The sequence below is a fragment of the Microcaecilia unicolor genome, chromosome 3 (genome assembly GCF_901765095.1).
Source record: "Microcaecilia unicolor chromosome 3, aMicUni1.1, whole genome shotgun sequence".
NCBI classification, from domain to species: domain Eukaryota; kingdom Metazoa; phylum Chordata; class Amphibia; order Gymnophiona; family Siphonopidae; genus Microcaecilia; species Microcaecilia unicolor.
In genome coordinates this window covers 204,433,561-204,457,331 of record NC_044033.1, presented here as the reverse complement: position 1 = coordinate 204,457,331, position 23,771 = coordinate 204,433,561, and the positions used below count along the sequence as shown (strand labels likewise).

At 45.9% G+C, this 23,771-nt stretch overlaps 1 protein-coding gene across 2 annotated transcripts; it reads right to left on the bottom strand.

Moving 5' to 3' along the window:
* Positions 1-5,055: 5,055 nt before the first annotated feature.
* LOC115466135 (nuclear receptor subfamily 5 group A member 2-like) lies at positions 5,056-22,958 on the bottom strand. Of its 2 annotated transcripts, XM_030197190.1 has the most exons (7): positions 22,770-22,958; positions 19,823-19,947; positions 11,369-11,510; positions 9,490-10,124; positions 7,360-7,479; positions 5,942-6,089; positions 5,056-5,803 (listed from the first exon to the last, which is right to left on the bottom strand). In XM_030197190.1, exons 1-7 carry the CDS (start codon positions 22,816-22,818, stop codon positions 5,562-5,564), a joined length of 1,461 nt encoding a protein of 486 aa, XP_030053050.1. In that variant the 5' UTR covers positions 22,819-22,958; the 3' UTR covers positions 5,056-5,561. The 2 variants fall into 2 exon arrangements, with proteins under 2 accessions (XP_030053050.1, XP_030053051.1); XM_030197191.1 differs by lacking the exon at positions 19,823-19,947 and having other exon boundaries at positions 22,770-22,957.
* Between the last annotated feature and the right edge of the window lie 813 nt (positions 22,959-23,771).

Sequence of the window (23,771 nt, the reverse complement as noted above, 5' to 3'; positions counted from 1 at the left end):
CTCCTCTGTCCCCTGCTCCCTCCATTCATCCTTTTCCAGCAATTCCCCTCTCTCCCTTCCATGTCCCCCCCCCCTCGCATCCATGCTCCTCTCTCTCCCATGTCCCAGCCTGGCTCGGCCTCTTCTCCCCCCCCCCCCCCCCTTCGCATCCATGCCCCCCTTCGCATCCATGCTGTCGTTTCTCCCCTGCCCTCCCGCTCCCATTGTTCAACTTTACTGCCCACCCTCTTCTCTCCCCCCAACATCTCTTTTTGTTTTTTTTTTCTTTTTAAATTTACCTCCGTGGCGGTTCCGGCAGCGCAGCGTCAGGGAAGGAGGCGGCGCTCCCGACGTCTAGCCTTCCCTTCGCTATGTTCCGCCTTCTTCTGACGTCATCCTTGACGTCAGAAGAAGGCGGAACACAGCGAAGGGAAGGCTAGAGACGTCGGGAGCGCCGCCTCCTTCCCTGACGCTCCGCCCTCGACGTCAAGTTTGACGCGTGGGCGGAGCAGACACAAAGCGATCTCACCCCCTTCACTTTTGGAACGTTGGGTAAGTGAGGCTTCATTCGAACGTTGGAGGTGCGTTTTATATAGAGAGATGTGTGTGTCTACCAGGAGCTGAGAGAAGGGGTCTGCAGGAAGCATGTACTGGTCCCCATCAACCCTTTAGATCATTACAGATCACATGATCATGAGACACACATTCACAAAGTCCAAAGAAAAAACAAATCTGTCCCTTTAAATACTTTTTGCATGTGGCCAGGGTGAGATGATGGTGACGAATTCCTCTTTCTCATGCAGGTTGGGGCTTTTTCCTCCTCTCATTTCACTTCTAGAGTAAAACTCCCAGGAATGTATGGACTGAGAGATGCCAATCACTGGAAGAGGCTGCTGAATGCTCAGGGTGGACAGGGGGAAAATGCAGAAGGTGTGGCAGTAATAGTTGCTAGCAAGGGGCAATGAATCAGACTTTTTCCCTCCCACCTCAGCCAGGACCTAGTTATGATTCACCCAGAAGTCCAGATTCGGAGAGGAATCCTATTCATGTCCTGATTGATAATTACACTAAGAAACGTGAATAGAGACTGGAAAGGTAAGATGTGCAGAAGAGAGAAGGTAAAGATGACCCTTGGGGTGGACAAAAAATAGACTATGGTCCCATTGTTGGTGTATTCCTGGGTTTGGGTATCAGCTGGCCCTGTCATGGTATTTTCCTTGGAGGTCATGAGCCCCTGTGTTGATGGTTTTCCTAAGTATTGGTTGGCACTCATGTTGATATTTGTTTCAGGGCAAGGTGTTTGTTTGCCCCTTTGGTGTTTTTCCCAGGGTTAGGGATTGGTTAACCCCTGCATATGTGTTATTCCCAGGGTCTGCTGTTTCTTGCTTCAGGATTGGTATTTCTCAGAGTTAAGAGTTGGTTGGCCCCAGTGTAGGATCGTTTTCCCAGGGTTAGGTGTTAGCTCTGGTGTTTGTGTTTTTACTACGGTTAGGTGTCAGTCACTTGGGTGTTGCTGTTTTACATGGTTAGTTGTTAGGGTTGTCAGTTGGTCTCTATGCTGGCATTTTCCCCAGTGTTAGGTGTTGGTCATCCCCTGTGTATTTATTTATGCATTTGTACCCCACATTTTCTAAACTAGTTTTTGATTCAATGTGAATTACAATTTATTTAGGTTTGACTCGTTACAATTGTTTGGAGTAGACATGCGATACATTTGTTTCCTTTATGTTCATTTTCTGTTGGTGGTCAAGCATCATGGTGTTGTTGTTGGAACATGTTGTCTATATTGGTTTGGCAAAGAAAAATTTTCTGAAAAACTAGGCTTTTGGGTGTTTTCAGAACGTTATGTAGTCTTTCTTGTATTTTATGACTTTAGGTATTGTATTCCAGATCTTGGGGAAGATGTATGTGAAGTTAGTCAAGTATGCAGATTTGTATTTTAGGCCTTGGCATCTGGGAAAGTGTATGGTGAGGTAGGCTCCTGCATCTTTGAGCGCGTTGTGTAGAGGTAGATCTGTTAGATTTGTCATATGTTCCGGTGCTCAGCCAAAAATTATTCTATAGGCCAGGCAGCATATCTTGAAGGATATACGTAATTTTATGGATAGCCAGTGTAGGTTTTGGAGCAGCGGTTTTGCGCTTTCAAATTGATTAGTACCGAATATTAATCTGGCAGCTGTATTTTGTGCTGTTTACATTTCCTTTATTAGTTGTTCCCTGCATCCAGTGTAGACTCCTTTGCTGTAGTCGGAATGGGAGAAGGCCATGGATTGGATTAGTAAGCGAAAGACATTTATTGGGAGGTAGTTTTTTATGCATTTTAGTTTCCACATGTTTTGGAACATTTTCTTCATGGTGTTTGAGATTTGCTTATCGAAGGATAGGTTGTGATCTATGGTGACTTCTAGGATTTTTAGATTGTCGGTTACTGGGAGGGATGTGCCCATGATGTTGATGTTAGGGAAGTAATCTGTATTGTGTGGTGACATGAGGATTAGGCAGTGAGTTTTTTTCCTTGTTCAATTTGAGCTTGAACAATGTTGTCTATGATTCTGTTATGTTTATGCCTTCTACTATCCTGGCTGCAATTTCATGCAAGTTCTTTTTGAAGAGGGTATAGATTGATACGTCATCGGCATATGTAAGGGGGTTGAAACCATGTTTGCCTAGTGTTTGGGCAAGAGAGACCATCATCAGATTGAATAGCATTGGTGAGAGTGGCAAGCCCTGGGGTACTCTACATTCTGGTTTCCACAGGAGAGAGAGAGGTTTGATAGGTTCTGGTAGCAGGAAGCTTAGGAACCATTCAAGTACCTTCCCTCCAATACCAATTTTGTTGAGTATTCTACTAAGGATTTGATGGTCAACCATGTAAAAAGTACTTGACATGTCAAATTGAAGTAGAAGGATGTTTTTTCTGTAAGTGATTTCCTTTTTGAGGTTTGTCAGGAGTGTAATCAGCACGGTTTTGGTACTGTGTAAAGGTCTGAAGCCTGATTGTGATTTGTGTAGTATGGAGATTTATTGATCGGCCACCACCCCTTCCTGTATTTTTATCGTTAAAAAGGCTGCTGGGGCTTCTTCTGGGGGGGGGGGGGGGGGGGGGTTGTCAAGTTCATCTGTGAGAGATTCAAAGTTTGTGTCTGCTTGTGTAAGGTTCTTCCTGATGTTGAGGATTTTATCTTTAAAACATTTGGCGAGTTCATTTGCTGATGGGGGGGGGGGGGGGGAGGATTTTCGTTCGCTGTCGTCACTGGTTTGTTGTTAGGTCTAAGTTCTTTGTAGTCTGTGCCTATATGTTCTTTATAGTATTTCATTTTAGCCTGTTTAATTTTGGTCTTGTATGTGTTTCATGCTGCCCTCCATGCAGTTTTTGTTTTTCATCCATGCTCATTCAAGTCTTCTGCAGTGAGTTTTGGCCTCTTTCAGTTCTTCGTTATCCTAGGGTATTGCTTTGCGCCTTTGTCTGGTTTTTATCTTCAGAGGTGCTATTTTATCCAGTATGTTGGTACTTCTTTCGTCCCACTCGGATAGGAATTCTTCTGTGTTAGCCTTTGACGACCAATGACTTTTGTATATGGCTGTCCAGAATTTGGATGCATCAAGTCTTTTCCCCTGATTTGTATGGTATCCATGTTTGAGTTGGGTGGGTCCTGTATTATTTCCAGTAGAGGGTCATGTTTAATTTTTTATTGATCAAAGGTCTATGGCATGGCCTTTGACATGGGTAGTAGTCGCTGGTGGTTGCTTAATGTTCCATAGTTGATGGACTTTGTCACCTTCTTTGGTGCTGACTGCATTCTGGTCATCTAGGTGTGGGTTAATGTCTCCTTTTAACAAGGTATTGGGGTTAGCTACACATGTGTTTGAGATGAAGTCTATGAAGTTTGTTTGAGATGCTTTCCAGTTTCCAGGTGGTCTGTAAAATAGGATACAGCATAGTTGACTGTGTAGAGTTTGGTCCTTGAGTTTGACTGAGATGATTTCCAGTTGTGGTATTGATTCCGTCAAGGCTTCGACTATGAAGAAAGATCTGTATATCGGAGCAATTCCTCCTCCTCTTTTCCTGTTTCTAATCCTGTGGATGATTTTATATCCCGGTGGGCATAGGTCCAGGATAGTAGGGTCTTCTTTGCTGCGGAGCTATGTTTCATTGATGAAGACCAGACCAAGGTCCACATTGGTTATCCAGTCTTTTATTTCTGTTTTGTTGACTACTGAGCTGGCGTTTACCTACCAATACCAGTGGGATACGTCATCATCCTCCATTAGTGTGATGTGATAATTTTTGTTAACATTTATTTGGCTTTCTGTTTTTGTTGGCTTCTTTTTTGACCGTGCGTTGTGATTGGATTTTAATTGGGTAGTCTCCATTTTTTGGTATACCTTTCCTAATGTTTGGGTTCTGCCTGGGAGAAGGGAGGCACTTCCCATTGGGAGATATAAATTGCATAGTATCGGTATATTGTAGTTGTTAATTATCTCCTCAAATGCCATAACTCAAACTAACATAAGGGTTGCTAGCCCTATTAGTGTTCTTGTGATGTACATCTTGTCTGCTGAAGTGCAGGGGAGGTTGCTGTGCTCTCAGGTTGTTGGTTTGTTTGGGTTTTTTGGATTGTATGTGCGAGTGCGTTTCAGATTTGGGTGTGTATATGTGGAGTTTATCCCAGGATTAAGGTGTCAGCCACCCTAGTGTTGCTGTTTTTCCTAGGGTCTGGTGTCTGTCCAGGGCTGTTGGGCACCAGGCTGATGTTTATCCCAGGGTTCCTCCCTTGAGATTTTGATAAATTAAACAATAACCTCACAAGCAGCTCTCAGAATGGTCCTGTAAAAACACATAATTGGGCATCCTCGTTTTAAATATGTATAATGCAAATAGCATAATGTCACTGTTAAGATGACTGTGGTATCTGATTTGTAGGAGCAGATTACACACACAAAAAAAAGTCAAAATGGCTGCCTTGCACTAGGATGTTTTTTTACTACATACTCACCACAGGGGGGGGGGGGGGGGGGAAATTTGGATTCTATTATTATTTCAGAAACAATGACACAAATCACTCCATTGCCATATACATTGTACAGTAATTCAAAACCCTTTAATAAAAAGCTTAGAATATGTAGCAAACCTACCATACCAAACCTGCACTAATACCCAGAACTCAAACAGCAGCAACCCTACCTTTGAGGATCAACAGTGCAAATATTACGTAGAACCCTAAACAAAAAACACACACAGCATGGAACAAAGTCAGACTGTTACAGATCCCTACTCAGAAAATTACACTTTTTAACAGACTACCTCTTCTCAGGCCCATCGTGAGGAAATCTTCATACACTTAGTGATCATGAATTAGAAATAGAAGTGTGCAGACAAAACCTGAATATTTTTTGTTGTCCATGCCAGCTTAACATTCTTATTGTGTAGCAGTTGCTAGAATACAGCATCAGCCCTGCATGGCAGGCGGTATCTGGATCAGCAGGTGTCATGGGCTGTTTTGGTTCCGTTTGGCAGATATTAGATTCCCTTAACCCTGTTTAACAGGTAGTGTCCAGATCAGTTGATGTGGTAGGTTCCCTTAGCTTTGCTTGGCGTGCATCATCTCAATCAGAAGGTTGTTGCAAGGCAGGTCTCCACTGAGGTGTTTGAGGTACAGGTAGTCCTCGGCCTGCGTACTGATGGCCCGGATGTCCGTTAGTCGTAGCAGCAGTTGGCCAAACTTGTCTGTGTGGTGCTGCTGGGATGTGTAATCCATGAGACTACGGTTCACAGTCTCCTGCACATTCTCCACAAACTCAAGGTTCTGCAAATTCTTCACGTCTGCGGCGGAAAGAACAGCAACATGATAATTATAATGGTTTTCGGTGGGAAAGAATGAGCAAGCCTGGAGTAAAAAGGGACTACTTAGGGGGTAGATGAGTGAAGCTACAGTAGGAGAAAGGATGCATTAGAAGGTACCTGGACTGAAGAGCACAAGAAACTTCAAACAGACCATCTCCTGTTGGTCCACCTGCAGGGCCTGGAACTTGGACACCAGTTCATGAGTGCGAGTCACCAAGTTTGTCAAAGTGTCCCCGGCCTGAGAGCTGATCACAGACAAGTCAATCTGCAAAAGAAGCAGCTTATCTTCACCAGATTGGGTCTACTACTACTACTATTTAGCATTTCTATAGCGCTACAAGGCATACGCAGCGCTGCACAAACATATTGACCCTTCATCTCTATCCTCCCATGTGGTATCCCTACAGTTTGATCCACATTAGAAGAAAGCAATGAACAGAAGACAACTTTCCATACTAGCTTTGCCCTAGTGATTCAGTTAGGTTTATCCCACAGTCCTGTGAGATTTTATAGTTTATTTTGATTTTCTGTTTTTTGGATGATGAATACACTGTAGCCATTTTCAGCTGCAGTGTATTCAGAGTTCACCAAATTTTAAAAGTGCAAATTTGATTCACAATTGAGTTTGTGTTTGATGTCCTTTTGTAGGACTTCACAATGTAGACACAAGATGGGAACAATTGCAAAATGTTCTTTCCCTTTTGGACTTTGCAATCTTCTATCAGATATTTTCATATCTTGATCATCCTTTGATGGCCCTTCTAAAGAAAGGAGTAAAAGTTTAATTAGAGGGCTAAAGTACAGAGAGTTTTATACTCCCAGAGGATACTTAGCTCTGTCCCATTCTGGTATATCCTGGCCCAGATCATTAATTCTTAGTTGACGTTGATGTCAACTCATTTGAGCTCATTTTTCCCCCAGCAATGTTTCCCCAAATCTTCTAGATCCTTGTAAATATAAATCCCTCAAATTCTACCCTATTTGTGTACTATACTATTTCAGATAAAGGAATGAGGGCATAGCATCATTTTCTGGAGGGAGAAGGATTCCACACCACCACCATCCCCCCTCCCCCCCCAAACCCAACTCTGAAACCCACACAGAGGATTCTGCTCTTGCTTCTCCTAAATCCACTTACAGGATCTTGTTGTTATACCTCACAGATCCAGCCAAAGGATCTTCTCATCTCAACCTGCCCAAAGGATTCTGCTGTTACATCCAGCAAACAGACTTGGACTTCCATATAAGCTTGCTTGGTCTTTGCTTAGAGCAGCCAATCTGCTGTTACTGTAAATTGACGACACATTCAGAGCCATGAACTCTAAAAGGGGAGGGTGAAATGGCTTTGGAGGTTGAGAGGGCAGTGCTGTAGGTGTAGGAACAGTGCGTTGTCTATATGTGGAAGTGGTACAGAGCTAAATGCATCACTACTCAAACCCACTCAGGATTTTAAAGCCTAGAACCGTTTCCCATGCTTTTCCCATCGGATCCTGCTGCTCTGCCTCTCAAGCTTCACTGAATCCTGAAAATCTCACCTGTTGTCCTGTGACCAATAATATGCTACCTTCTTTCCCATGGACCACCTGTCTGTAGATGTGATCCAACATCAAGAGTTCTGTCCAGCAGTTCTGAAGCAGCCTCATTTGGTCCTCCACCTTACGAAGCAATCAACATAAAAGATAAGCAGACAGATGAACATGGAGATTGGAGAGCATTTGGATTGAATGGTAATGTAGTTCTCTCACTTCTTGTCTATTATATTTCTCAGTTGAGTTTTGGACAGCCCTGGAGCGTGGGAGGCTTGAACTGTTAGAGGGTGTTCACTTTATCAGGGGAAACAGATGGCTTCAAATCAGATAGTACAGACTGAGTGGCATAATCGGATCAGTAGGGTGAAAATACTGATCTAATTAGTACAAAGACTAGGGGGCACTCAGTTACATGGAAATACTTTTAAAACAAATAGGAGGAAATATTTTTTCCCTCAACGAATATTTAAGCTCTGGAACTCTTCTGGAGGATTAGTAACAGCGGTTAGTATATCTGGGTTTTAAAAAGGGTTTGGACAAATTCCTGGAGGAAAAGTCCATAGTCTGCTATTGAGACAGACATGGGGCAGCAACTGCTTGCCCTGGGATTGATAGCTTGGAATGTTGCCACAGTTTGGGTTTCTGTCAGGTACTTGTCACCTGGCTTGGCCACTGTTTGGAAAACAGGATACTGGGCTAGATGGACCATTGATCTGACCCAGTATGACTATTCTTAAGTTCTTAACTAGAGAAGTTGGGGTTCAGATCCCACTGATGCTGCCTTGTGATCTTGGGCAAGTCACTTAACCCTCTATTGTATCAGATACAAAATTAGATTTTAGCCCTCCGAGGACAGAAATACCTACTGTACCTGAACGTAGCTTACCTTGAGCTACTATTTATTTGGATTTATTTACTGCCTTTTTGAAGGAAGTCTGTCAAGATGGTGTACAGCAAAAACAAGTCAAACAATCTAGATAATTATAGCAGTAAAATATTCAAGCAATACAAAGTATGGCATAGTATGCTACAGTACAATGTAAATGTCAACACAATAAAACATTTTAATAGCATGGGCTGTAAGCAAAGATGGAATGTATAGACAAGATGGAGTAACAGGAGTAAGAAAATAAGGGACTAATTTAAAGAAAGTTGCAAATTAGGTCAGAAAGGTGTTTTAACATTATCTTAGGGTAGGAGTGGATAAACATGTCCTGCTAGAGTATGTGAAGTTGGTGTCACTCCTTGTGTGAGACTGGCAAGTTAGTTACTTCTTCCATTAAAGGCCTGGTTGCAGGCCTTATTACCAAAAAGGTGCGAGCTAAATCCAAATCCCTTCCCCCTAAATCTTAGGTTTAACTCCCCGATAATATGGAAACGTCTCTGAACCCCAGGAGCAATTGATTCCTCCTTAAAAGGACTCTGATAAGAAAATAACCGTAGCCGTACACACAGAAATTCTTGCCTCGATGAACCACCGTGTTCATCCTAAATATCTGTGTTTAATACACAGGGAGGGACTGGGTGAGTCACCGTAGAGAGGCCAAGCCACTCCCAGTTTCATGTCCATTATAGGCACGGAGATGTAGATCTTTTTTCCTTTGAGAAACTCAGACCACAAATCCCAAGAATACAACAGGAGTAAAAATCCCATATGACATGGAGCCACCTGCTCACCTTTTTACTTGGTGCATATTTTGAGAGTTGTGGCTGTAGGTCACAGGCAATCTCTTTGTAAATATTGATACTAGGACAGTTTGACCTTGCCTCAGAAGAGATTAGTGCCCTGACTGATAAGTTGTCCAAACAGTTCCCCCCTCCTTTCAGTGTATTCCAGGAGGAATTCCAGGCAGGCAGTTTGTGCTTGTTCCAGGGAACATTTCCCAAAATTAAAAACAGCTGACGCTTCAGTGAAACTGGAATGTGCTGTTTTATTGCTGGACATTGTCAAGGCTATCTGGCCATTGGTCATTGCATGTAAAAGGATTGCAACATTACAATCGCATCTGGGTGTCTTAAACTGCTGCTAGTAATGCTGCTTTTTGGCCACTAGGTGTCAAGAGAGTGCTGGGTAGCTAATGCCTTTAGACCTCCACTACACTCTAAAAGATCTGTGGATGCTGGATATCCCCTTACCTGTAATTCCTTGAAGAAGATGCAACCTCTAGACCATTGTACCAAACAGAAGAGAGTCTGGTCCACCATTTTGCACATAATAGAGAAGGTGTTCAGACAGTCATGTCTTCCCCGGCTGGCCTGCTCTTGCTGCAGGTGGCTTAGTACCCGGTTACGGAGCTGCTGTTCCTCCATCTCGCAGCTCATCAGCTGCTGGACCAGAGAAGGGATCTCACCAGGTGAGGCTGGCATATAGGGGCTTCCCTCCGTGCAGTCTGGCAAGCTTCCCCCTGGGTGCTCCACTTGTTTGCTCTTCATGGGATGCACCAGGTAAGGATTGTAGACCTGGTGTGTGGTAAGGGTCAAGTCACAGGGGGTTCCATCACCAAGCATGTGTCTTCTGTTTTTCTCAAATGGCATTTTGTCTCTAGGCTCAAAGGAGAGGGTTCTGTGGTCGTAAAGAGATGGAACATCTTGATCACTGGACCCATGGGGAAAGGATTGTGCTGTAGGTTCTTGCTTTGGCTCGAGGTTGCTATCATCATTGACGTAGTTGTCATAAATCAACGTTTTCTTCTGCCGCTTTAGCTCTCGGTCTTTCCGGTACAGGGGTCCAAACTTGTTTCGGCCACCTCGCATTCGGTTTGCTCGAACAGCTGGTGGGGGAGGGGAGGGCGCAAAAACATCTGTTAAGTCATCCTGACGAGGCCTGCCTGGTGAACTGTCATGCAAAGGACTTTGGTTAGTTTTTCCACTCTCTGGGCCATCTGGTTGGGCTAGGAAGGATCATAAAATAGGGGCATGAACCCCAGATAGTTGTGAATCAAAATTTACAGCTGTGTAACCTAATAGAGTTGGGTTCCAGTTGAATTGGAAGCCCCCCCCCCAAAAAAAAAAAAAAAAAAATCTAATTTTGGGAGGATCTCAGCCCCCATTTCTAGCATGCAGATTTACACATGGTATGGGTAACCATGGTCCGAGGGCTGGATTTGCAAGATTTCCACAATGAGTATGCATGAGATTGGAAGCAGTGCATGTAAATCATTGTGTGCAAATAGATCTCATGCATATTCGTTGTGGAAATCTTGAAAACCCAACAGGGTTGTGACCTTTGCAGACCATGGTTGCCCACCTCTGAACTAACAATGTCTCCCTCCCTTCGTATGATGATCCCTTGAGTTTCAGTCTGAGGCTGCGGTTCTCAACCCAATTTTCAGGAAATAACCAGCCAATCAGGTTTTCAGGATACCCACAATGTATATGCATGAGATAAGATTTGTATGCAATGGGCATAGTAAATGCAAATTTTATTTCATGCACATTCATTGTGGGTATCCTGAAAACCTGACTGGCTGGATGTGTCCAGAGTACTGGGTTGAGAACCGCTGGTCTAAGGAAACCACTTCCCCTCTCTTTCCCCTGGAGACATCCTTAGCTCCCTCAGTCTGTATATATTGCTTACTGTACAGGCCATATGAATGTTCTTTTCCACCTCGGTGACTTTTGGGTCAATTAGGCAGACTTTAAACATTTACACCTGTGACCTTTTCCTCTCCTTTGCCTTCCTGGAAGTTGCATCAATTTTGCCTCCTTCCCCCCCCCCCCCCCCCCCGGACACTCTCCAGCCCCTAGTGTTCTAATTTTCATCCAGCATCTCTGCCAAAGACCACGTGCCAACCATGTAGGGCAGTGGTTCCCAAAAGCTGGTCCTGGAGGCACCCCACCCAGTCAGGTTTTCAGGATATCCACAATGAATAGCAACTAATTATAATACTAAAGTTACACAGACACATCCAACACTAACTTGTGCACACTAAGCATAAAATTGTGACTAGGTTTATACAATTATATGGTTACTGTCTGCTGTATCGTCAAGTTGGGCTCACTGCCCCCCTCATACCTTCCAGCTTCATGCCCACGCCGAGACACTTCTGGAAGCGACAGGCCGGGCAACGCTTCCGCTCCGCTTTGTTGATGCTGCAGTTCTGCGTCTCCAGGCAAACGTAGTGTTTGTTTTTCTGCACCGTCCGTTTGAAGAAGCCCTGTGCCGGAAACGCATTTTTAAGAAAACACCGGGTGTTTTTATACATGATTAGATGCATTTTCACCTCAAGAAGAGCAAGTCTTCCCCACTTCTTACCCCAGCCATGCTTTGGAAGTTCTCTGGGAGATAGGGCTACTCTAACCCTGATTAGGGCTAGTATTTTGCCAACAATCTGAGGAAATAGCATGTGAGGGCCTCAAATTCTCATGTCCTGCATCCTCAATGCTGGGTAATTTTGTCCCTCCAAAAGAGCATGTGGGGGCCTCTAATCTCATGTCCTGCATCCTCAACTCTACATTTTGTCCCTCCAAAGTCTATCAAAAGCCAAAGTCCAGCTTACTGTAGGATGAAGGGGCTTCTAGAAGTCTAAGTTGTGTTCCTGGAAAAGTGCCTGTTGATGATGGTGTGCCTGTATGTCTGTACACAGACTTTATTATTTTATTATTTGTAGCATTTGTATCCCACATTTTCCTACCAGTTTGCAGGCTCAATCTGGTGGGAAAATGTGGGATACAAATGCTACTGTATGTGCATCTGTGGACCCTCACTGAAAGGCCACATATATGAAGGAGCTGGGACCAGAGTGTGTTGAGCAGAGGGAGTCCCTGGTATTGGAAAACAGGAGATGCAATGTTGCTGTCCCCACTGTCCTCGGAGTATTGGAGGAACAGCGAGTGCTTTGATGCCTGTGCAGAATTCTACTGCCACTATCCCTGCCAAGTGGATGGAGGCGTCCAGAATGATCAGTTAGGTGAGATGTTTCTTTGCAGTGTCTATGGCTTTCCATTTTTAACTTTTGCTCTACTGTTGTGTTTTTCGCTATGTTGAACCCCTGCTATTTCCGCCCTCCTTTTCACATCATTCGTTAATACACCTTAATGGCGATATTAGAATTTCTCATTATCGCTCTGAATCAGTTAAAAATGTTTTAAGGACAAGCAGGCTGATATTCTCACATGTGGGTGACGTCACGTCGGCCCCGGAGGATTTTCAAGCAAAAATTGCCAAAAGTCTCTTCTAGAGTGTTCCGTCACGCAAGACGATCGCACCGCGCATGCGTGCGCGCACGATTTCCCGGCCGCCGCTCAGACACGCTCCTCAGTTCTCTTTTTTCCGCGTCTGAGGTGACACGGAGTTCCTTTTCGGGTGCTTCGCGTTTCGGAGGAAAGTTCTCTTTTTCTACGAACATGTTTTCCGTTCCTTAATTGTTTTAAAACTTTAAGAAAAAAAAAAAAAAATTTATTTCCTCAGGTTTTTTTCCCCCATTTATAAGTTTTTTTCTTTTTCGTCGCAACCGTGTTAGGTCGCTCAGTCAGGGTTTTTTCTGCCTTGTCTGTCTTGTTTTCTGACAAAATCGTGTCTTTTAAATTAAGCGTACGAAGTTTTTCCCACCATATCATTGAAGATGCCCAGCGGCTTCAAGCCATTGCGCTCGCTGCAACCGGACCATCTCGGGCACTGATCTGCACTCCTGGTGCCTTCAGTGCCTCAGGCCTGACCATCTTCTGTAGAAATGTAAGTTATGCCTTAAAATGAAAAGACGTACTCAAATCTCCAGGGAGGCCCAGAGAAAAACCCTTTTTGGGTCCGGTGCGTCGGCGGTGTCGGTACTGGCGGCTTTGGTACCGTCGAGGGCTGCGCTGGCATCAGGAGAGCAGGTGAAGGCTGCTCAAAGACCGATGCACGCTGGGAGCAGTGATGCATCGAGCGGGTCTCCACCCACCTCGGCGCCTCCTGCTTTGCAGGCCCACCGGGACCGACCTGTATTGGACCCGGCCCCGAGGAAGCGTGTGGATTCCACGTCTTCCTCACCGGTACTGAGGAGTCTCGATGTCAGGCGAAGGCCAGGAAGCACAGTCATCGTTCTCCTTCTCGACACGGTACGGTGAGCTCCGGGTCATCGAAGCATTCGGTACCCAAGAAACATCGATGCCGAGAGGATCGCTCTCCCTCTGTTATGGAGGTATCGACGCGCAGGTTGCCTAGCAGCCCGCTGCCGGCTCCCCAGCTTCTGCAGATTCTGCCTCTGAAGTCCACACCGGCACTGCAGCCTTCCCCGACAGCTTCTGTAGATGAGCGCATCAAGGCTATTTTTCCTGATTTCATGGAAGCGGTGCTGCAACATTTGCACCCGGCACTGGAGGTACCGGTACCGACGGTGCCGGAGGCTCCTGCGGCATCATGCCTTTCACCGGTGGTGAGGTCTCCTTCTCCAGTACCTGTTCAGGTACCGGGGTCGGCAGCTTCCCAGGTCGACTCTCCAGTGCCTTCAATGGAGGAAGCTTGGGGAGTCGACTTCTCGATACCGTCATCGAGGTCACCGCACCTCCATGTCGAGATGGACTCGGATCCGGGCTGCTCTTTGAGTTGCTAGCCCCATCCGATGATGGCTCATCTGATGAAGATGGGGGTCATGGAGTGTTCTCTGCCGAGGATTCTCTAGGTCTTCCATCTGATTCGACCCCCCTCACCTCAGAGACAGCTGTCCCCTCCGGAGAGCTTGTCTTTTTCATCTTTTGTGCGGGAAATGTCTGAGGCCATTCCCTTCCCTGTGGAGACTGTGGATGAGCCCAGGGCCAAGATGCTCGAGGTCCTGGATTATCCATCTCCACCTAAGTCTTCTCCCACAGCTCCTTTTCATGATACATTTAGGGAAGTGCTGATGAGGAACTGGGAGAAGCCTCTTTCTTGTCCAACTATTCCCAAAAAGGCTGAATCCCAGTATCAGATCCACGGGGAACCCAGTTTCGTCCGGCCTAAGTTGCCTCATGACTCTGCGGTGGTGGATTCCGCTCTCAGAAGAGCTAAGAGTTCTAGGAACTTTGCCTCGGCGCCCCCGGGGTGAGAACATAGAACCTTAGATTCTTTTGTGATAAAGGCTTATCAGGCTAGCATGCTCGCTTCCAAAATTCAGTCATACCAGCTCTTCACAAGCATTCATTTGTGGAACTCAGTGTGGCAGCTTGAGAGCTTGGTTGATGCACTCCCACCGGAGCAAGCCGAGCCTTTTCGCCAAGTGGTCAGGCAGCAGAAGGTGTGTCGCAAGTTCCTGTCCAGGGGCATTTACGATACTTGCGATGTGACATCCAGATTTTCTGCTATGGGTATAGTGATGCACAGACTCTCATGGCTGCGTGCCTCTAACCTGGAGGAACGAACTCAGCAGAAAATTGCGGATATCCCTTCCCGGGGGGATCATCTTTTCGGTGAGAAGGTCGAAGAGTTGATTGATCATCTCTATCAGCGTGATAACGCTATGGACTCTCTCTCCCGCCGGGCACCTTCTGCATCCACTTCCTCATCTAGGAAGTTTTTTTAAAGGGAAGAGAAGTGCGCCTTACGCCTCTAGGGGCTGTAAGTACACTCCTACTTTTACAGCCGGTTCAGGCTCTGCCACAGCACGCTCGTTCTCATCAACAGCGTGCGCCTAAACAGGCCCCTGCAGCTCCCCAGCAAAAACCAGGGACAGGTTTTTGACTGGCTCCAGTTGAGCATAGCCACCATAAATGTGTCCGTGCTGGGCGATCTGCCTATCGGGGGGAGGTTAAAATTTTTTCACCAAAGGTGGCCTCTGAATCTCCGACCGGTGGGTTCTTCAAATAGTCTGGTTAGGATACACCCTCAATCTGGAAACCAAGCCTCCAAATTGCCCACCGGGAGCTCAGTCCTTCAGCTCCCAACACAAGCAGGTACTTGCAGAGGAACTCTCCGCCCTTCTCAGCGCCAATGCGGTCGAGCCCGTTCCACCAGGGCAAGAAGGGCTGGGATTCTATTCCAGGTACTTCCTTGTGGAAAAGAAGACAGGGGGGATGCGTCCCATCCTAGACCTAATGGGGCCTGAACAAATATCTGGTTCGAGAAAAATTCAGGATGCTTTCCCTGGGCACCCTTCTTCCCATGATTCAGGAAAACGATTGGCTATGCTCTCTGGACTTAAAGGATGCTTATACCCACATCTCGATACTTCCAGCTCACAGGAAGTATCTGCGGTTTCGGCTGGGAACGCAGCATTTTCAGTACTGTATGCTGCCTTTTGGCTTGGCGTCTGCACCCAGGGTATTTACCAAGTGGTTGGCAGTTGTTGCAGCGTCTCTACACAGACTGGGAGTGCATGTGTTCCCTTATCTCGACAATTGGCTGGTGAAGAGCACCTCCCAGGAAGGAGCTTTGCAGTCCATGCGGATGACTTGTGGCTACAGACGATCTTGACCAAAGAAGTTTTGCCCCTTTGAAAGAAACAACAGGCTCTACGAGCTCTCACAGAAATTTATTAGTTCAGGTAATCTGTAGCTAGGATAATTATGGATCAGGAAGTCTAGGTGGGCAGGCAATACCATGAAATCACACTACCTATTCTTTGGCTTCTCCTTGCTTTTATAAGGAGCTACTAGGGTTTGTCATCAATTACCCAAAGTCCCATCTCCACCCGGTTCAAAAATTAGAATTCATAAGGGCTCTGTTGTGCACGAAGACAGCTTGTGCCTATCTTCCCGAGCCAAGAGCAGACAACCTTCTGTCTCTGGTCTCAAAGGTTCAAGCGTCTCAACAGATCACAGCTCGGCAGATGTTGAGACTTCTGGGGCACATGGCTTCCACAGTTCATGTAACTCCCATGGCACGTCTTCACATGAGATCAGCTCAGTGGACCCTAGCTTCCCAGTGGTATCAAGCTACAGGGGATCTAGAGGATATGATCCAGCTGTCCACCGACTTTCGGAATTCCCTTCAGTGGTGGACAATTCGATCCAATCTGGTTTTGGGGCGCCCATTCCAAATTCCTCAGCCACAAAAAGTGCTGACGACGGATGCATCCCTCCTAGGGTGGGGAGTGCATCTAGATGGGCTTCATACTCAAGGAGCTTGGTCCCTTCAGGAAAAGCGTCTTCAGATCAACCTCCTGGAGTTGCGAGCGATCTGGAACGCTCTAAAGACTTTCAGAGATCGGCTATCCAACCAAATTATTCTGATACAAACAGACAGACAATCAGGTTGCGATGTACTACACAAACAAGCAAGGGGGCACCGGATCTCGCCCTCTGTGTCAGGAGGCCATGCAGATGTGACTTTGGGCTCGCCAACACAGCATGTTTGTCCAAGCCATTTATGTAGCCGGCGTAAACAACAGTCTGGCCGACAGGTTGGGCAGGATAATGCAGCCTCACGAGTGGTCGCTGAACATGGCTGTAGCCAGAAAGATTTTCCGAGAGTGGGGCACCCCCTCGGTGGATCTTTTTGCCACTCAACTCAATCACAAGGTCCCTCAGTTCTGTTCCAGACTTCAGGCCCACAGCAGGCTAGCATCGGATGCCTTCCTCCTGCATTGGGGGACAGGCCTTCTGTATGCGTATCCTCCCATACCTCTGGTGGGGAAGACTTTGCTGAAACTCAACAAGATCGTGGAACCATGATTCTGATCGCTCCCTTCTGGCCGCGTCAAATTTGGTTCCCTCTTCTTCTGGAGTTGTCCTCCGAAGAACCGTGGAGATTGGAGTGTTTTCCAACTCTCATTACTCAGAACGAGGGAGGGGTTCCACATCCCAACCTCCAGTCTCTGGCTCTCACAGCCTAGATGTTGAGAGCTTAGAATTTGCCTCCTTGGGTTTTTCTGAGGGTGTCTCCCGAGTCTTGCTTCCAGGAAAGATTCCACTAAAAGATGTTACTCTTAAATGGAAAAGGTTTGCCGTCTGGTGTGACAGCAGGGCCCTAGATCCCTTTTCTTGTCCTACACAGACCCTGCTTGAGTACCTTCTGCATTTATCAGAGTCTGGTCTCAAGACCAACTCCGTAAGAGTTCACCTTACTGCGATTAGTGCTTACCATCAACGTGTAGAAGGTCAGCCTATCTCTGGACAGCCTTTAGTTGTTCGCTTCATGAGAGGTTTGCTTTTGTCAAAGCCCCCTGTCAAACCTCCTCCTGTGTCATGGGATCTCAATGATGAAACCTCCTTTCGAGCCACTGAATTCCTGCCATCTGAAGTACTTGACCTGGAAGGTCATTTTCTTGGTGGCAGTTACTTCAGTTCGTAGAGTCAGTGAGCTTCAAGCCTTGGTAGCCCATGCTCCTTATCTTAAAATTTCATCATAACAGAGTAGTCCTCCGCATGCACCCTAAGTTCTTGCCAAAGGTGGTGTCGGAGTTTCATCTGAACCAGTCAATTGTCTTGCCAACACTTTTTCCCCGTCCTCATACATGTCCTGGCGAATGCAAGCTGCACACTTGGACTGCAAAAGAGCATTGGCTTTTTACGTGAAGCGGACAAGCCCCCACAGACAGTCCGCCAAGTTGTTCATTTCTTTTAATCCCAACAAGAGGGGACTTGCTGTCAGGAAACGCACCATATCTAATTGGCTAGCAGATTACATTTCCTTCACTTATGCCCAAGCTGGGCTGACTTTAGAGGGCCATGTCACGGCTCATAATGTTAGAGCCATGGCTGTGACAGGCTCATCTGAGGTCAGCCACTATTGAAGAGATCTGCAAGGCTGAGACGTGGTCATCAGTCCACACATTCACATCTCATTACTACCGTCAGGACAGTCGGTGCTGCAGAATCTGTTTGGGGTTTAGAATCCAACTCCAACCCTCCTAGGCCCATTTTTTCTTCTGTTCCAGGCTGCACTCTCAGATGTTTCTTGTTTCAGGTCAATTTTTGTTATGTCCTCACTGTTGCGAGGCCCAATTGACCACTGTTTGTTGTGTTGAGTGAGCCTGGGGGGCTATGGATACCCCACATGCGAGAATATCAGCCTGCTTGTCCTCGGAGAAAGCGAAGTTTCTTACCTGAAGCAGATATTCTCAGAGGACAGCAGGCTGGATATTCTCACAAACCCTTTCTTTCATCTTTTGGATTCAACTGAGGAGCGTGTCTGCGCGGCGGGTGGGAAATCATGCGCGGTGCGATCGTCTCGCACGACAGACGCTCTAGAAGAGACTTTTGGCGATTTTTGTTTGAAAATCCTCCGGGGCCGACGTGACGTCACCCACCTGTGAGAATATCCAGCCTGCTGTCCTCGGAGAATACCTGCTTCAGGTAAGAAACTTTGCTTTACTGCTAGGCCTGGCCAGTGACCAAGGCAGCAGAGGACAGGTTTGAATCCCAGACCTGGCTTCCTCCCCGTGAGCCATCCGGGACAAGGGATTTCCTACATAGCAATAATAGTGTGATAGATGCAAAGTGATTCCTGTGTTAGTCTGGTGTAACAAAAGTGACAGATGCAAGTGGCACCTTAAAACTAATCAACTTACTTTTAGATTTTATTATTTATAATCTACCTTTACCCAGAGCAGAGAACAAACACCGACAGCAATCATCACAAAATCTAGAACTGCAGCTACTTTAAGTCAAAATGAAGGCTGTCAGTCCAGTCAAGACAATTCATATGCCAGACATAATAGATGCTGTCACGTTTCTCTCATGCAGAGTCTACAATGGCAATGTATTCCACTCCAGAGGACCAGCAGCAGTGAAAATCTCTCGTGTTTTCAAGATGGAAAGCATGAAAGTCTGGTGCCACTAGTCTACAAATTCATTGCAGCAGGAGGGAACAAGAGTCCTCTTCATCAAATACTCAGAAAGTGGACTCTGGTCTGGTTAGTGTCTCCTTTCTCTGTCATTTCATGCAAGAATGAGAGATACCCAGTGACACAGGGTTTGGTGGCAATCGTACAAGCATCCTTTCTACTCTTGTAGAGTTGCCACATCATCCAGATCTACCCAAACACGATGATCCAGAAGTGCTTTTGCCTCATCATATTTATTTATTAGGATTTATTTACCGCCTTTTTTAAGCAATTCACTCAAGGCGGTGTACAGTAATAGATCAAACATATGCAATAGGCAATTACAGCAGTAAAAATATTCAAATACAAAGTATGGCATAGTTACTGCTTACAATGTCAGCACGATATATAATACAACATTTTAATTGACAGTGTAGGGTATAAGCAAAGATGGAACATATAGATAGGTAAGAGGAGTTAGAAAGTAAGGTGACCCATTTAAAGAAAGTTGCATATGAGGTTAGAGAGATGGTTAAATATATCAACTAGGGTATACACTGACTTCTAGTTCTCAGCCTGAAACTTTCTGGGGGGCTGGTGGAAGCTGCAGTAATTTGTAGGGACAGAAGGAAAGAATGAAGACCGGTATAGACAGAGCGACCCTGGTTCTGCTTATTTTCTTGGAATGATAAAATGAACCAGCCAGTCAGGAGTTCACTCTGAAGATGCAAGTCTGGTAAGGTTCAATCCTAGTTATGGTTAAGGAATTTCAAAGGCCTGCTGACCTCTTGTGTGACTCACCCTCCTACCTTGCAGCTTTCACAGGTGAGTAGGCCATAGTGATACCCTGAAACTCGATCAGAGCAGATAGGACATGTCTCCTCTGACTCCTCTTCGGCAGCAAAACCTTTCTTCTCAGATGGTGCTGTTGGCACTGTGGTAGAGGAAACAGGGCTGTTAATTGTTCTGAAGACCTACTGTAGGTTGGGACACAGAGGACCCGTAACCAGCACATGTAGGTATGGTGAATGTATTGTTTGCAGACTCTAAAATTGCTACAGGGAACCCAAACAAAATGGGACTCACATCTAGAACTGCCTGTTACTGGACTGGTAGTTGTGCAATTGGAGGACCTGGTGTAGGATTCATGTTCTGTGTTTCAGAAATTATTATAGGTGCTGTATGTATGAGAAAAGGCTCAAGAGGTTAGGGCTTTTCAGCTTGGAAAAAGAGACAGATGAGGGGAGATATGATTGAGGTCTACAAAATCCTGAGTCATGTAGAATGAGTAGAAGTGAATCAATTTTTAACTCTTTCCAAAAGTACAAAGACTAGGGGACACTCAAGGAAGTTACATGGAAATACTTTTAAAACGAATAGGAGGAAATACTTTTTCACTCAACGAATAGTTAAAGCTCTGGAACTCTTTGCCAGAGGAGGTGGTAATAGTGGTTAGCATATCTGGGTTTAGATAAATGTTTGGACAAATTCTTGGAGGAAAAGTCCATAGTCTGCTATTGAGACAGACATGGGAAGCAACTGCTTGCCCTGGGATTTGTAGCATGGAATGTTGCTACTCTTTAGGGTTCCAGAATCTTGCTACTCTCTGAGATTCTTCATGGAATCTTACTGTTGGTTATGATTCCAGAATCTTGTTACTCTTTGGGGTTCTGGAATGTTGCCACAATTTGGGTTTGTGTCAGGTACTTGTGACCTAGCTTGGCCAGCATTCGTAGAACAGGATACTGGGCTAGATGGACCATTGGTCTGACTCAGTACGGCTACTCTTACGTTCTGATAGTTACTCTAATTATTCCCGATATAGATGTGTCCTTGAGTCAGATTTGACTCATGGTGAGCACACAGTGAGGGACCTTCCCTTGGGGTTTTCTTGGCCTGATACAGGAATGTTTTTTGCCATAGTCTTCTCTTGACACATGGAGGGTTAAGTGACTTGCCCAAGGCCTCAAGAAGCTGCTTGGGCTCTTCTGGTTCGCAGCCTGCTGCTCCCTGTTTTAATTAAAGGGTCAATATTCAAAGCCAGTTAACCAGGTTACAGAGCCTCTTGGGGTTAACTGGTGCTGAGTGAGCCCCGGGGGAATGTTCACCAGCATTTACCTGAATATCTCCTCTAACCTCTAAAGTTGGCAGTACATCATGGAGTCAGCATTTAAATGGATAGGTGCCAATATTGATGTGTTAACCGGTTAAGTTCACTGGGCAAAAACAGCAGTCATATCTTTAGCCAGGTTCTTAACTAGCCAATGGCCGAATATTGGGACAGCCACAAATCTGGATATTTTAGGCTGCTATTCTGACACGGCCCAGCATTGAATATCTGGGCACGATTGCAGTAGCGGCAATCAGCATTTAAAAATACCAACTACTTCTGGCTGAATATTACCTCTTAAATGTGTTACTTTGGCAACAAATGCGGGAAGAGAACCTTCAATGTCTACCAACACAAATTAACAAATAGAGATTCCTTATATAAAAAGATAAATAAGCAATAAAAATACTAAAATATGGTGAAAGGGAGGAAAAAGCTTCAAGAAACAAACATCAGCTTAAAATACTTAGGTGCATGGTCTTTCTCCCAGCAAAACCAAAGATCAGACCGCGACCGACGGTGGCCAGCACTTCGTTAAGCGTTAGCGTCAGTCGGTCAAAATTTTAATTTAAACTACATTCAACACTTGCAGAACTGTAACTCTGTCATGCTAATAAAGTTATGAACATTTGATATGGATCTATGGGGAGCTGAAGAATAGCAGTCCATTATGTCACCCTAACTAAAAAGGCTCCTTCCAAAAAAAAAAACAAAGAACTAGGGGCCACCAGTTATCTCACCAAAAGAAAAAAAAATACCCAGTAATACCTAGATCCTTCAACCGTTTCACAGAGGCTTCTCTCATGGTGTGGGCCAGACAGCTGTACTTTGTGGCCTGACTGGGTCATTAGGGTTTTCTTATCATGAGCCTACCGTGTTTGAACTCAGAGGGTGGAGGAAGGCGGTGGCCAGGTCTGGTACAAGAGCAGTGCTGATGGTAGGTCTCAGAGTAGTCCTTCACTTGTAGCCTTGATCTGGCAATTGGGTGGGGGGGGGGGGGGGGGGAGTTCTAAAGCTGTAGTATGTTTCTGGAAGCTGCTTATGTACAAAGAACCCAGCTTCTAGGATCTTTTCCATACAGAGGGAGGGGTGTCAGAGGGCACATGATAGAGTAGGTTTCTACTTCTGTTCATGCAGTGTGGTAACAGAGCATTGTACACCAATGTGAAATAATCTTTCCGCCTCCCCCCCCCCCCCCCCCCCCCCCCCCCCCCTCCAATGCCATTCACCTTCAGAGACTTACATGGCATCACCCTCTGAAATATCTCTTCTCAAGATTATTCTACCCCATAGATTTTAGCAGCATCACTCTCAAATATCTCTTCCTACCATTATTCATCTTCATAATCAATGGCCTCACCTTCTTAATTATCTCTTCCCCATGTCATTCACGCCCATAACTTCAGTGGCATTGCCCTCTTAAATCTCTCTCTTCCACGTCATTTACCTTCAGAAAAACTTCAGCCTGTTAAGTGCCTCATGTCACCCCCACAAGTGACACAGTATACTAGGAGACTTCTCAGTAACATCTTCATCTTTGGATAGTAGTGTCAGTGATCTTTTAGGTTGCGTGGAATGAGGTCCCCCCCCCCCCCTTGCCTCCAAGAATATGCTAGTGATAAAACCCCATTCCCACCCTGGCTTACCGAGCACAGCATCCAACATGAAAAAGTTTGCTGTAATCCCAGCCTCCATAATCTAGCTCAGCAAAAAGGAAATCTTGTGGTTTTCTTTTAAACAAGCCGGTGGGCACACAGTATCAGTGCAGCCTTGCCATGCTGTCAGCCAGAGCGAAACACAGAAGGGCTGAGAGAGGTTCTCCCACAGAGTCCCTTTCCTGGACTTTGCCCCCCTCTGTGCTGTATCATAAAGTCCAGACTCTGCCTGAGGGATGAGGTTCCCAATCAGATAAGCCGAGGCCGTTGGCCTGGCTGCAGCACGCACCCTCGAGGTTCATGGGAGATGAGGGTGGGTGTGCTGCTGATAATCCTGGGAGAGTTGACCTGCCTTCTGATATCATATCAAAAAGGTTATTCCAGAACTACAGTCAGGAAGAGTCAGAGATTCCTGGGATGCAAAAAACTATGCATAGTTCATGTGGGAAGGGGGCTTACTAGTTTGCTCCAAGTAATCAGATACAGGCCTAGCCAGCCAGGAGAAAGCAAAACCACAAGTGGGGGGGGGGGGGGGGGGGAGGAGGGAGGGGAGAGAACAGTAACAACACAATGACTAAAAGGAACACAAACGGTAGCTCCCAGCATGCACTGAGGGGACACGAGTGCAGAAACTACAGGTCCCAGCATGCACAGGGGAAGACGAAACATTGCTCTGTTTAAAAGCCCAGAAACTACAGAGCACAGCTTTCCCTGAGGGAGGGACCAAAACCAGGCCTTGCTTAGCCTGTGCATGCCAACCTGGAGCCACATTGACTCCCCTGCTGTGTTGAGGCACTTCCCGTAGGGCTACTTTACACAAATAACACTTTTAGGCTATCCAGTTTAGACTGCTGATCACAGACAGGTAGACGTAGCTGGGTAGATTCAAGACAGGGCACCTAAAAGTAGGTACAGGAATGCAACACACTAAGACCAGATTCCATAACAGCAATTGCACATGCACGTACACACCTAACTTTAGGCAGGCGCAGG

Bases quoted from the DNA above. Each gene is read 5' to 3' on its own strand.
- LOC115466135 (XM_030197190.1), bottom strand. From the start codon at position 22,818: ATGGAGGCTGGGATTACAGCAAACTTTTTCATGTTGGATGCTGTGCTC. The intron at 10,125-11,368 runs GTATGAGGGGGG...CTCCCCCACCAG, and splicing joins CGTGGGCATGAAGCTGGAAG to CTGTTCGAGCAAACCGAATG. The intron at 5,804-5,941 runs GTACCTTCTAAT...TTTCCGCCGCAG, and splicing joins TCTTGTGCTCTTCAGTCCAG to ACGTGAAGAATTTGCAGAAC.